This window comes from Lutjanus erythropterus, chromosome 21, assembly GCF_056507025.1.
Source record: "Lutjanus erythropterus isolate fLutEry1 chromosome 21, fLutEry1.hap2, whole genome shotgun sequence".
Lineage (NCBI taxonomy): Eukaryota > Metazoa > Chordata > Actinopteri > Lutjaniformes > Lutjanidae > Lutjanus > Lutjanus erythropterus.
In genome coordinates, this window is record NC_139337.1 from 10809635 (window position 1) to 10823671 (window position 14037).

At 39.8% G+C, this 14037-nt stretch overlaps 1 protein-coding gene across 2 annotated transcripts in view; it reads right to left on the reverse strand.

Moving 5' to 3' along the window:
* col11a1a (collagen, type XI, alpha 1a) overlaps window positions 1-14037 on the reverse strand; it is a 94600-nt gene that overhangs the window by 66160 nt on the left and 14403 nt on the right. For both annotated transcript variants that reach the window (XM_084747532.1, XM_084747531.1), the window contains exons 5-11: window positions 8695-8820; window positions 6345-6437; window positions 4336-4434; window positions 2413-2697; window positions 921-986; window positions 588-629; window positions 400-462 (exon numbers count right to left, since the gene is read on the reverse strand). In XM_084747532.1, the coding sequence (XP_084603658.1) occupies window positions 400-462; window positions 588-629; window positions 921-986; window positions 2413-2697; window positions 4336-4434; window positions 6345-6437; window positions 8695-8820 (774 nt within the window). The remainder of the gene's footprint in view (window positions 1-399; window positions 463-587; window positions 630-920; window positions 987-2412; window positions 2698-4335; window positions 4435-6344; window positions 6438-8694; window positions 8821-14037) is intronic.

The window sequence follows — 14037 nt, forward strand, 5'->3', positions numbered from 1 at the left end:
TAGCAGTTCCTGTCCACAGCACTATCACACTATAAAACATGATTATCTTGTACAGTGCTTACAAATCCCATGACAATTTCGCATCTGCACACTTGAGATTAAGCTTCTATCATGATGTCAATAGTAAGAAAATAAGGTAATGGAGTTTTGTGTAAAGTAAACAAATATCAATCGACATAAGAGGCTTTGCATAGTGGAGCCGAGTCAATGATCTTCCATTTGGACTTTGGTTTGATTTTGGGCATTTACATTTTATTACTTAACATGTAAGCTGACCAATGGGTTGCCTTTAATTACCTTGATATACATCCCTGCACCATCGTATGAACACACATTATATTTACAGTATATACACATACAAAAATAACTGTCTTTTTTGGCACATAAAGGACATCTTACCCTGTCACCAGGATCGCCAGCAGGGCCTGGGGGTCCTTGTAGGCCTGAGGGACCTGGAAGACCCTACAAATACAAAGCTAAGTTAGCAGACCACCAACAGGCAAACCAATTAAAATCTGACAACAATGTTGTATAATTATGCTTGGATGCAAAACACTGATTTATTTCTTTTTGAACAATAGACTCACAGCTGGGCCGGGGGGTCCTGGTGGTCCTTCAATCAGCATGCCCTTTAAAAAACAAACACATTGTTACACACCATGGACGCTGTCCTGTGCAACAGCAGTGCAACAAACACGCTCAGGGTGAATCAACAAATCCGGGGGAAAGTTTTGGGTATTTTTTGGGTGGCAGTGCTTTAAACTGTGAAGCTGTAATTCAGGAGTTGACTTAATTTCACTTAGTTTTGGTTGATTTAATAAATAACTGGAGATTAAATTATGACAGCTCACACTAAGCACAATAATCTTAAAATGAAAGGATCATGCCAGTACATCAACAATGATATTTTGGGGCCTTACAGGTTCAATGACAGCTGGCTCGCCCTTTTCTCCCTTCTGACCGAAGACTCCTTCAGCACCAGCGACCTGTAGTTACAAAAGCACGCACAGAGGTGACATTCTTCACACAGCAGCTATAGTCCACAGGTAGATGAAGAGCAAGGATGAGCAATGATGACTGAGGTGGCAGTTCATCCAGTGAAGAGAAATGTGTTAGTCCTCAAAAAAACAACGTAATGAATCAATCAATATCATATACTCATTTGCAACTTCTGTATCTATGTCAGAGAGTGAATCAAGAATAACACAAAGTGAGATGATATTATGAAACAATACAGGCAAGAAATGTTAGTCGTAATGAGCAAGAGTGGACCTCTATGTGCTTGAAATTGCATTGCCATTGTGCAGTGTGGCTAACGGTGACAATATAAAATATCTCATAACACCGACAAGTTATCGCTGTCATGCAAACTTCACAAAATAACACAAAAAGACACACATACAGAAAGAGACAATAAGAGACATTCCCCTAAGTGAAGTGAGGTGTCTTCTTTTCTAATCTTTGCGCACCAGTGCTAGATCTGAATAAACAGCTGTGGTTTCATTAGCAGTGGTGAATTAGCTCAGCTGCATTGTTTGTTTTTGGGAATGAAGGTGGAGAAGGTGGGGTGAGATGGGAGGTCTGTGAGTGGGCCTGGGGTGGTGCGTGCATAGAGCGGTACTAAAAAGGCGTAAAAGACCAATAAAGTCCTTGCCCTTGCGTGGTAACAATACCCAAAGGCACACAAACAACAAAATTGTGTTTGATGATGTTTTCAGAGAGAGTAGATTTAAACAGCACTGTGGCCAAAGTGGCTAAACATAAAGACAAAGGGAAGAGAAGAATATATGTTAAATATTTACATTAACCAAATGACAAACCATGACAAGCCGTGACTGTTGTTCTAAAGTTTTGGCATGAAGGGAAGTAAAAAGAATCCATAACATCTTGATTACAGTTGTATGTATGTGTGTATGTGCAGACAGGCTGCTAGTTAAAACGACAGAGAAGGAAAGGGAGGGATCAGATCAGACTGATGAGAGATGAGTGGGTGGGGAAGGGGTGGTACAGCTTGCTGGGTATGTATGGGTGCGGTGCAGGTTGACATACACTGATTAAAGGATGTGTGTGGAGATGAAAACGTAACAAAGAAAAAAGTAAATTAATATGCTTGTGCAAAGTAGAGCAGAATGAGACCTACTAAATTAAGAAGTAATCAGTTACACCCTTTTTAATAAAACACAGATGCAAGCATTGTCTCACTTATAGCTGTCAATCATTAAATCACCAGTCACACACCATTGAGACAGCAGCAAGACTCCACACTCAACATGTCAATGACACATTGCCAAGCAACCAACTAGGGAAGGCGTGCACTGGAAGACAGAGTGAGTCCATAACAAACACAGAGTCCTTGACGCGTGCCGTTCATGCTCACACCCCTCAGTCACCAGGTCAGGGTGTGGTACTTACGGTGCTCTCAGAAACGTCGGTTTCAGCGGCAACCCCGGGCCCCACCTCATCATCGTAGGTTGCCGTGGGTTTGGAAGGGGCCGTGCCATACTCATCATACGCCCCGTAATCATACAACCTGTTGTCAACCTCGCCCAAGTCATACTCCTTTAGGTCATATTCCTTAAAGTCAAATGCCTCCGCATCAGTGTGCGACTTGTCCACTGTTTCTGGGACAATGGTGGGCTCCGCAGCAAAGGGAGTGGCCTCGGTGGCATATGCACCGACAACATCCTCCTCCACAGCCTTTCAGGTGTTACCCAAGCGAAGAGGGGGGAATTGATGGTGAGTAACCAAAGAAATAAGGATGTTAGTTAAGCAATTGAGGCAAAACGTCTACTTTTAGATGTTATTAAAGCATAAATTCTGCATGATAGGCAGAAAACAAAATTTAAAATAGCAGCGGTAACACCTTATTTATCCCAGTTGTATAACAATATTGAGTTATGGAGGAATGAAGAAAACATCAGTTTCACAAAGGACTAAAATTTAACACATGCACTGTTACTAAATTATTTTACTGTACTGTACTGATTGAGTATCTGCATCAACAATCCAAGAAAAGTTAAGCTCCAAGATGGATATGTTAAAATTACAGTATGCTCTGTTAAATCACATTCATGAAATACAGCAGTATTTGCAGTGATCCCTGTAGCACACCTTAATTCAGTAAATAAAACAAAGGAATAAATAAAGTGTTACCATCATGAATGAATAAAATCATTAACTGATGATCAAAAGTTTGTTAATCATACATGTCAAGACAGACTTGCTATCCTAGCCTTCTTTTCTTTCTCATCATACATGATATACTGATACAGACAGTAAAGAGAGGCTAAAATAGATGTCTGAAATGATACAAGCAGCAAATTATATCAACACCTAATCAATCATCAGATTACAGTAGCTGTGCAAATATACAGAGTGCATCAAGATAAATTCATCTAAAAATTTACATTTGTTGGTCAAAATAAAGAACATGATTTGGGCCACCTGTGAGTTTGCCCTGGCACACTCTGTATTTCGCACAGTTACTACAACCACAATCACTTAGCGTATTTTTTTTTTTTCTTTCATTCCAAACTGTGATCACTGTGGATTTAGCTTTGGGGAGGAACAGAATGGATGCAATTACACAGTTTTTATTGGCAATACTCCATCTGGCCAAATTATACACTTAAATTTTGCGTGCAGAATCACATCCACTTTGTCAAACACTGCAGCAGATAATGCACGTTCATGGCTGGCTGTAAGGATCATTTAGTTTAGATCATAGTTCTTTTAGAAGTAATTAGCAGAACTAGTGATCAAAACTAAGCTTATGATGTGATGGACAGGGCATATATTGTTAAACTGATAATCTACAGTATCATTTATTATACATGAGTGGCTCTGCGGTCATTAACTTTTGTTTAAATTCTGGAAGAGGCAGCAAGTTTTGTCAACTCTCCAGTCCTTGTGTGGGTAATAAAAGCAGACAGGCCAGTGTGACTGAGGAAAACAGCACTGTCTTTAATATCAGAGAATATCATTTTGGCTCCAGTAAAGGAGCACATGTTACTTCACTAAAAGTCTGGTTTCTGTTAGAAGGAGGGCCACATGTTACTAGAGCAAATACCCTTTTGAAATCATAATATTAATATACTGTAAAGAAAGCATGGAATATACTAAGGACAGCCCATAGTCACAATTACTTCCAAAAACTTTCCCTGTCCATCAGTTCTGCCACACAAAAGTCAAAAGACACATCGATTCACTTGAATGGTTGTGTCTTTGTCATTTCATACCAGGTACTTCCTTGGGTAAAATCTTCCTGGCTCACATTTCCCAAAACAGCTAACAAGGGTTTTTAAAAGTAGATGAGAATGAAGATAAAAAAATTACCTCCTCGGGTCCACTCGTGGCAAAGGGTGACTGAGTTTGAGTACCATCTAAAGTTCCGTAGTCAATGTCTGTATTGTAATCTCCCTCTACAATGTTTGGCTGAGTCATGTTGAAAAAAGGAAAGAAATATAAAGCGAGGGTTAACACAAAGGCTCAAAACAGAGGTTATTTGGTAGGGGTCCTTTCAAGCTGGCTACAGACTCTGCTACTTCTACACAAAAGAGGTTAGGGAGCTCTAAGTCTACCATCACAGATTTTCCCCTTCAAGGCAGGAAGATCTTGATGGGATTTGGTCTTTTCTTTACATGATCGTTTACCCTAAAATTGCCTCTGGGTCGCGCTGGCGCTGTGGCCTGGTAGCCAGGCATCTGTCGCTTCTTCTTAGCGGCAAACTTTTTAGCAGGTGATTTTTTGGAAGCCAAGAAGTTTAAGGGCTTGGCCTTAGTTTTACTGAGGGACTTTCTGGTCCTCTTCTTTTTCATGGAGACACTACGTTTCTTTCTCTGGAAGAGGGGGCGGCGACAAAGAACACCAAGACAAACATGGAACATTCAAAAGTGGAAATGATTTAAAGGCACAATCCGCGACTGTTGTACAGAGTCTTTTTCAACCCAACTGACAGACTCCATGTGCTCTGCTTTCCAGTAGCAGCCCCATTCACAGCAGTTGATCTGCACGGTGTTCTTTAAAATGTTGACCACGCACACCAACTTCAAGGGCTGCTATCAGAATGCTGAACATGTTAGCGCTACCTTTAGATTATGTGACAGTTGAGCAGAAAGGGTGCTGTACAAAAATCGAGGACTGGGCCTTTCATGTGACACACAGGAGAATTTTGGGACAAGTCCCTCCCCTTGCAGTGCGTCCCATGGGACCTTACTTCAGAAAAAATATTAACAATAGTCCATGACAAGAGACAAATAATTCTTTGATGCTGTTGGAATTGTGCTATGAACCACACATATGATGTTTGTCAATTTAACAGATAATTTCACAAGTGAAGAAAGTCAGTTTGTCATAGTGTAGTTTAATTTTATGTGAAACTGTGTTAAGTGTTTTTTCTGGTGACTCCTGGTCCTTTGATCAGCCAGGAGGTGAATGAATTTGAGACTACTTCTCAGTATGACAACACACAAGCATTTTAGCTTCAGTGGCTAACGTTAGCTTTTGGAGGGAAAAAGTCATGATGTCACTTATAAGACTTTTTGGTGAGAAGTCTTTCTAGTTACATATCCTCACAGTCTTATACTTCAACAGTTTTACCGGAAATGGCAACTTTATTGACTTGTAAAATTATCTTTTGAATTAACAAACATTATATATGTTATTTAGTTCAATCGGAATCAAAAAAAATATTTGTCTCTTGTCGTGGACTATTGTTCATGTGTTTCTGAAGTAAGGTACCATGGTGGTCCACCAGAGGGGGAGGGACTTTGTCTCTCTATAGTATCTGGGACAGATGCAAAAACAAAACTTTGCCTTTCAGCAACTCTTTAGAGCTATTGCAGTAAAATAGCCATAGTGATTAGATTGCTTTCGCTGCAGTTTCTAAAATGCAAAATAAAATGATGCTTATGGCACATTATGTATATAATAGTTTTAAAGACATGCTGGAATGCAAAAAAAAAAAAAAAACAGTCAAAGCAGATGGCATTTTCTGAGTCAGAGGAGGCAGCAGACTAATAAAAACAGACACAAGGAGGACTGACACAGTGAGTATGTTTACATGCACTCAAAATTCTACCTCTGCAGCCCTTCTGTAAGGTCATAACCAGAGCAGGCATATCCAGGTCAGGACACCTAGATTATTGCTCGTTCTTTCAATTAAGTGGGGCAAAATCAACACTTTTGCCTGATAATTTTGGCATATTGGTGTGCAAGTAAACATAGCATTGAGACACACAGACAACACACAAGACAAACTGCGGGATGGGATGGATGACTGACAAAAAAGAGACATTACAGGAAACACATATTGTCTTTTCTTTTCTTTTCCTTTTTTCATTTACCTGTGGTTCAGAATACTCATCGGTTGGAATGATGTCTGTCGCTCCATCAGAGTAATCATAGAACTGAGAGTAATCTAAATCGTCAGTAGTGTACTAGAGAGAAGAGAGGAGAGTGGGACGAAGAGAGGTCTTAGCATTAGCATTAGCATCAAGAATGCAGAGTGCTCTTTCAGCAAGAAGATGATACAACACATATCATCGTGAGCATGCTACCTGTTCAAACAGTTTAAGCCAAATAATTGCATTTAATTATTTATGACATATATTAAACTAGACTTGTAGTAATGATAGGATAAAAAACTCCATGTATTAGAGCATTGTTACGTTCAGCAGAGCAACTGAAAAATGGTTAAAGGTTGAATAATATTATAAAGCATTATATAGCATTGTTAATATTATCCATATAGCATCATATGAAATGTTACAAGACACAGTGTAATGATATAATGTGCGTTAATTTTTCATTTATAATGTATGAACATATTACAAGTTTACTAATAACTAAAAAAATCATCTTTACCTTAACCTAAGAAAACCCCAGTGTTAGATAATGGTCTTACTATGGTGAACAAATGAGTAAATAAATACTGAAACTAGCCATGTGGGTCTCAGTCTACAAACTATGTAAGCAGGTGGGTTGTTTAAAAGCTCGTAAAATGAAGGAAACAACAAAGAAACCTCAAAGAAAAACATACCAGCTGCATTTCAGGGATACTGTAATGGAACTTTCTCACTGCAAGCATGTAAATTATATCCCTCAGGCGTCTTAACTTCAGCTAAATTAAAGGAGGCTGATTTAAAGAAAGTGCGCCCTTTTCAGTTATGTAGCTCTCTAGCAGTTCCTTCCTTCGAAGGGGCAAAACTGAAAATATACAATATAGACAAAGTGCAGGGGAAAACCCCAACTTCTAGTCATAAAAGTTTATCACCTCATGCTGCAACTTGGAAGTGAAGTCTGAAACGATACCATGCTTAATGGATTTATCGGATTAAGGTTACGGTATTTGGAAGCCTGTGTATTTCCAATTATCAGATTAATCAAACGTAGACGGATCTCTGGGATTTAGCTGGCACTGACTTAGATTCAGGCTCCATGTTGCAATTTTATAGCTAGTCAGTGTCCCTAATTCTTCACTGTGCCCCTCATTATCATCTTAATGGTTAATACATGAATATAAGAGGAGTGTTAACTTGTTGCACTTAACTCTGATGCAGATTTAAGTGTGTGAGTAGTTAAAATAACTATGGAATAACAAAGAGATGCATGTATTCCACGGTGTCCTTGGCTGCTGCTTAGTCTTGTTTAAGAATCAGAAGTAAGCAGTTAGGGTTAATAGGCAGATATAGTGTAAATTGCATCCTTACTTTAAACAGGGACAGAGAAGAAGATCAAAGAGACAGAACTGGTTGTCCAATCAGCTGCTTTCTTTCTAACTTTAAAATGGATACTTCACACCGCATGTCGATCAGTATTCAGTCAACTCCTCAGCATTTACACTACGATCGGTGAATTAACCTGTTATTATACTGATACGTAAAATAGCACATACACATTAAATATGACAGCTCAGTCAACAGCTGCTGCACTGTTTACCATGGATTAAACATCTTATCACACCTCTAATCAGGGACATCACAGCAGGTATTTTACTTTTGACAGCTTTTGACACCTACAAAGACATCACTGATTGGGGTGTGGCCAGATGCATTGTTTTAATTATTGATTTGTTGTACTGTGGGCAGCCTAAATGATCAGAACCCTGCTGATTTACTCATTTAAGTCTACACTTACAGTGCTTAATCTATGGTATGCTAATTCTCCTCTTATATATTATATTTAAATAACTCTGCATTTGTATTTCTATGTAAGTCTCTAAAGAGCTATAAAAATATGTACAGTTACACTAGGATCATGTACCTTTCCTTAAGTGTTAAACCTGCTGAAGTGGATCTGTGAGATGCCTAAACAGAAGAAGGCAAAAGCTTTGCCAAAGTGGACATAGACACATAGGCAACTATCAAAGCTCTTCATTTGTCCCTGGAAGTGACTTCCCAAGATCTAATGAACCATTTATCAAAATTCTACAGCCATATCTCTTTTAATACTAATCAGTTAAAACCCTAAGCCTCACTAAACATAAGGTCAACAAGGCTGCAGAATGTTTGCCTCCAAATTGAGACGAAATATCACAGAACAGAGATTTTTCACGTCCTAATAAAACCTGACAACTGTGGCTTCTTCACACGACACTCATGTCTACCATTTTTATGAGCAGTTCAATTCCTACACTTAGAAAAATTAATCAGGACCCTCGACTAGTTCTACCCCCACCCACCCTGGTTGACTGACCTCTTCCTCTGGCTCCTGGGCCTGCAGGGAATCCCTGTGGGGGGTTTCACAGTCTGGGCTGTAATGTTCACAGTAGTCATATGCTGCTTTGGGATCGGCCACAATCAGGAGTTGCTGGATGTCACCCTGCAGAAAAAAGAAAAAAGAAACTGGGGTCAGTTCACTATCTTTGTACAGGAAGAAATTAAAGAAAATAAAAATATACAGTTGATATTAGAGACCAGTCTTTGAACTAGATTTATTTACTAAGGAATGAAACCCAACTCACTAGCAACAGACAAGACAAGGCAGCACAGACATACTGTCAAGAAGGTCGTGCCTCATCTTGCTCACACATACTGGGTGTAGTGGCATAAATGTAAATCTTAAATTGCAGATGTGATCTCTTGCCGTAGGTCCCATGCACTTACAGAGTCTGGCAGAGTAAATCTCCCCCCCTCGTATGATTAAACAGCTTGACACAGAGCCCACACTCACACAGTGCAGGGAGGAAACTAAGTTCAGACACTGGGAAAATTATTATTATCAGCGCCAGGGTTTACTTCAGGAAATCAAATAAACATGTATCATCAAGACACAAGCAACACCTGGCGAGGCTACAGTAAAAGGCTTCATTCTTACTGGTAGGAACAACTGCAATAGTCAGTACAGGATATGATGTAATTGTGTTATTATAAAACACACTGGCCCATACTGACTTTTATTTCCTATCACAGTCAGAATGTCACTATGAGTTTTGGCAGATATACAAGAAATTATAGCACATGAATGACCTGAACTGCATTAGATGTGCATTTAATTCTTAGTTTTGTCACATTTTTAATTTGTTTCTGTTTTTTTAAATTTCATAGTAATTATTTAATAGGTTTACTCTTCGGCATTTACTGTTATATCTATTGTTGCAGTACTTTTTTTTATCTTTAAACACACAATATGCACGTTCTACCACTTGGTGTCTCTCTCACATTAAAACAATAACAAAAGACAGTTTAATGATGTTGTGAAGTAGCACGGGATCATGGGAGTGTGTATCTTGACTGTTAAACAACCACCATAGCTCATGAAAATCTGTGACTTGACTCAGGCAGAAATCATGTTCATTAAATTTTATTCACACTACATTTAGTCTTCTTTATGACTCCCTTCCTCACTGCCTGTGAGGAATCCCTCACAATGTATCACATGTTTTCTCAGAAATTGTACCAGTTAGCAACTAGCTATCAATGGTTAGCAGGAAACGCATGTTACCTTGAATAATTATGAATTTCTCTGGGTTTGGCAATTGTTGGAAACATTTGGGATAATGTAAGTACACAACTCAACAAAATACACAACGTGCCTAGAGTTTTTAGACAGTGTAATGCAGAAATGTTACATATTTATCTAAAATATTTAGTTCAACTGTAAAATATCCTGCCACAGTACATAACTTTGTCCTAACTCTTTAACAAACAAATGTGGGGAATCCTTGAAAAAAATGCTATACAAAAAAAACTTCTTTATTGGCCACAAAATCAGTCAAGCTCTAAATCAAACCCATTCTGTCATCAGCGTTTAATTTGAAAACTTAGTCCATAAGATCACATGGTTACTGACTGAGCCTGGTGCAATGAGTGTCAAAGGGGACTGTGCTAAAATTAAGATGTCTGTTGGAAGAAAAAAAAACACAACAATACACAATGGGTTTGTATGAAAATCATTAAAATAGCACACAGGAAAGAGTAAAATCTTGACTATCTCAGACATGGTATGGGAAAGTCACTCAAACCAGAATGTTCTCTCTGTGGTCAGGACAGGACACCACAATGCTTGACACCATTCCAGCACTGTCTCGCCTTGTTATCAGTCTTACAGCCACAGCACACAGCTCGCTGCAAGACGGCGAACACATTGGCGAAAGCATCTGGAGCTTTCTTTGGAGTCTGTAATTGCTTAAACCGAGGTTCCTGGAGGCTGGTTTTTGAGCCCCTATACACATTGCAAAGACAGCTGAGGGGGGTTCTTGGGAGGGGGGTGGATGAAGGGGCATGTCTTCGGTTCTGGTGTTTGGCAGGCAAAAACGCAGCGATGCTTGAGCCCAGAGGTAAAATCCCGATGCACTTGTGTCAGCAGGGACACTATACGTTGAGGAGCAGAATAGACAACTGGCAGTGAAACATGAGAGAAACGAAGCAGGCTGCAACTTGTCAAGAGAATGTCTGTGTCCTCCCGCTGTTAAAACTAGATCTATGGATCCTTAACGTGTACCTTAGTATAAACATCCATGTGCTAAGGCTTGTCCCATGGGAAAACAAGCAGTGCTCCTTGAAACTTTCTCTGTGTAACCATCCATCAACATCTTGTTGCACAGCTTCAGTTTGACAGTCCACAGATTCCTCCCTGGGTGCCGCTGGGTGGGTGGAAAGCTACTTCAACTTGATTTCTCTCACTGGCTGAGTATATTGTCAATCAGTTACGAGTAAGACAGCGCATCTACACAGCCAGCCACATTCAAAGGTTTTGGTCTATTAATCAGATGCCAAATACTTGGTCTTGTCTTACTGTTATGCCTGTTTCCAGCCTTCTGGTTTAAGGAGCCAGACATTACTTCTGCTCATATCAAGTTATGATACTTTAGGTACTGGCCTGACTAATATACCAGTCACCCGCTATTATGGGCTCAATAATGGCCTATCACAGCTGTACTGATCTATATTGGTATCAACATGCAAGTTGTCAGAGGCTCTATTTGTGGGGTTTTTTTTATTGTTATTCATAAGTCTTAAAAATGCCAGTGAAAGTTTACTGTTCCAGTGCCCTGATATCATTTTGGTCAATGGTGTTTCTTGTTTAACTGTAAAATATCCTGCCTCCATTACGTATCTTTGTCACAAGTGTTGGGATCACTGCAAAAACATGTTTATGTATATTTTCTACGGCATATACTGTATTTTATATTCTGTATAAAAATGTCAGCCAACATATTGCCCTAATTTTAATGGCTACAATATTTGATTATGCAGTGTAGCCAGGGCATTTGTCTCATTTCTACTGTCTGACACATCAAGATTCATTTTCTGCTAACATGCACAATATTTACACTCTTTGGCAAAAAAGTCTACAAAGTAGCTACAGCAAAGTGCTTATTTGCTTTCTTTCTGAGGGCTAGATCAGATGATCAACACCACCCTTATTTCCATATGATAAATATGAAGCTAAAGCAAGGACCTGATTAGTTTAGCTTAGCATAAAGACTGGAAATTGGAGATAAGAACTAGCTTGACTCTGTTACCCATCAACACCTCAAAAACTCATTACACACAGACAGCAAATATTTAACACACACACAGTTAAGACAGATATGAGAGTGGTTTTGATTTTCTCATTAATACCCTTCTCCAAGTGGTGTCTTAAGTTTCTGTGAGTAAAACAAAGTAGCATTTTAGGCAATGAAAATACAAGCAGACAGGTGATTCTAATCCTCAGGATAAGAAATACTATGCACCACTCCTGAGAGATATAATATCACTTAACTCCTGTGTTATCCATAGAAAACATTCACTTTACTGACCACGAAAAGACAAAATTGACCTGTCAAGTAGGCATGGGTAAGTAAAGTGAGGTGCCAGGTCTGGAAAGGCCTTTGCTGAGGCGTGTGCGTCTGTGTGCATGCGTGTTTGGGAGGGTTTGACAGAGAAAGAGAGATCAAGCCTTGGCCTGAGTCAAGTTGACATGTATTACCTCATGTGTCACCCTAAGACCAACACTGAATGCTTGAACCCTGCCTAGAGTCAGCTCTAATTAGACCATGTCTGAGAGCCACCCGTCTGCACACAAATAGGCTGTGGAGACATGGTGTTCAACCCCCGGACCAGATCAGCACAACTAGGAGACGTTTGACTGTTTCATGGGGGGACAGGAGCAACACGACAGACACATTGAATAATAAATGCACATTGGAAACCAGAAAAAAAAACAAAGTAATCATGCACTGTAGGTGTTTGTGATGCACAGAGTGTAAGTCTAAGGCTTGAAAGACAAACGCTTTTCATCTTAGAGGGCTGACACTGAAGAACACCTATATTTATCAGACAATCATCTTTACACTTGCCACAACTTGTACCTTTCAGAACAATACAGTAATAATCCTTATCTCGTATAAATGGCACTCCTGCAGACAAGTTTGTTCCTTTAGCGCTGCATTAACCTGCCTTTCCAGTAGAAAATAAAGATTGCAACTGAGTCACCTACAGTACCGAACAAGATCCACCTCACAAATCCAAGACAAGGCAAGTGAGAAACTGATGTCACCTCAGGAAGGGAACACCGACAGGGATCCAAAGACAGACAGGCAGGGATTTAGAGCGAGCAGCTGGGATGGTAAAAGATGTTTTGTGCTGGGAAACACCTGGGGAGAGTTATGCCGAGGCTCTGGGCCTGTCTTCCATTGTGGACTGCTGAGATAAAAGCCCCTGGCAACTTGGAGCAAAGCCAGAGCTCCAAAATATGCCCCTCCTGGCTACAGCAGAGCGCAGTGCAGCACAGAAACAGGCCCATGAGGCTGTGCGTTAATGACTGCCGTGTCAGAGGCCAATGAGGAAAAGAGAGAGAGGCGGACGGAGAGAAGCAGGGTCAAGATCAACAGCTGACACTTGTGAATCCCTGTGGAAACCACTCTACCTGATATATCCGCTCTTGTCTTATGGTAGTGTTCACCTCAAGTGGAGATTATGAAGTATCATTAACATTTGAAAAACATTTATAGGAAAAATTTGGCACTCTTCACATGGATGCCCAGTCAGTGTTGATGGTACTAAAATCACCTGAAGAAATAAATTCCTCAGTGCTTGCTATAAGGGAGTTCAATTCTCCTGCTGCAAAATCTGTTGTTGGTCCTATCCAGCGATGTCATAATGACATCATTGGAGGTAAGAAAGAACTGTGGGCTATTTCAGCTTTAACTAATGCTGTTTTAACCAAAAACATAATAGCTACAGGCTAAGGTGGTGATGGCATGGGTGCATGCAGGCACCGTTGCACAGCTTTACGAGCAGAAGAACTCAGCTTTCTTGGTTAATGCTGCACACACTGAGGAATGTTTTGCTTTAGTTGACTACATTTACCATGAACTCTGACTGGGCATCCACATGAAAAGCGCCAAATCTTTCCTTACTTGCATGACATTTCTTACAAGTGTATGAGGCTGATTCACAGTGATAGTATAGGAAAGTATTGAATCAAACAATAATTAAAAAAAAAAAAAGACACTATGTAGTGTATTTGATGTCATTGTATCAGACTGCAATGCAAACTGAGGACTTTCTTTATAGCCTAAGCACTATCTATCTTGACCTCATCCAACCC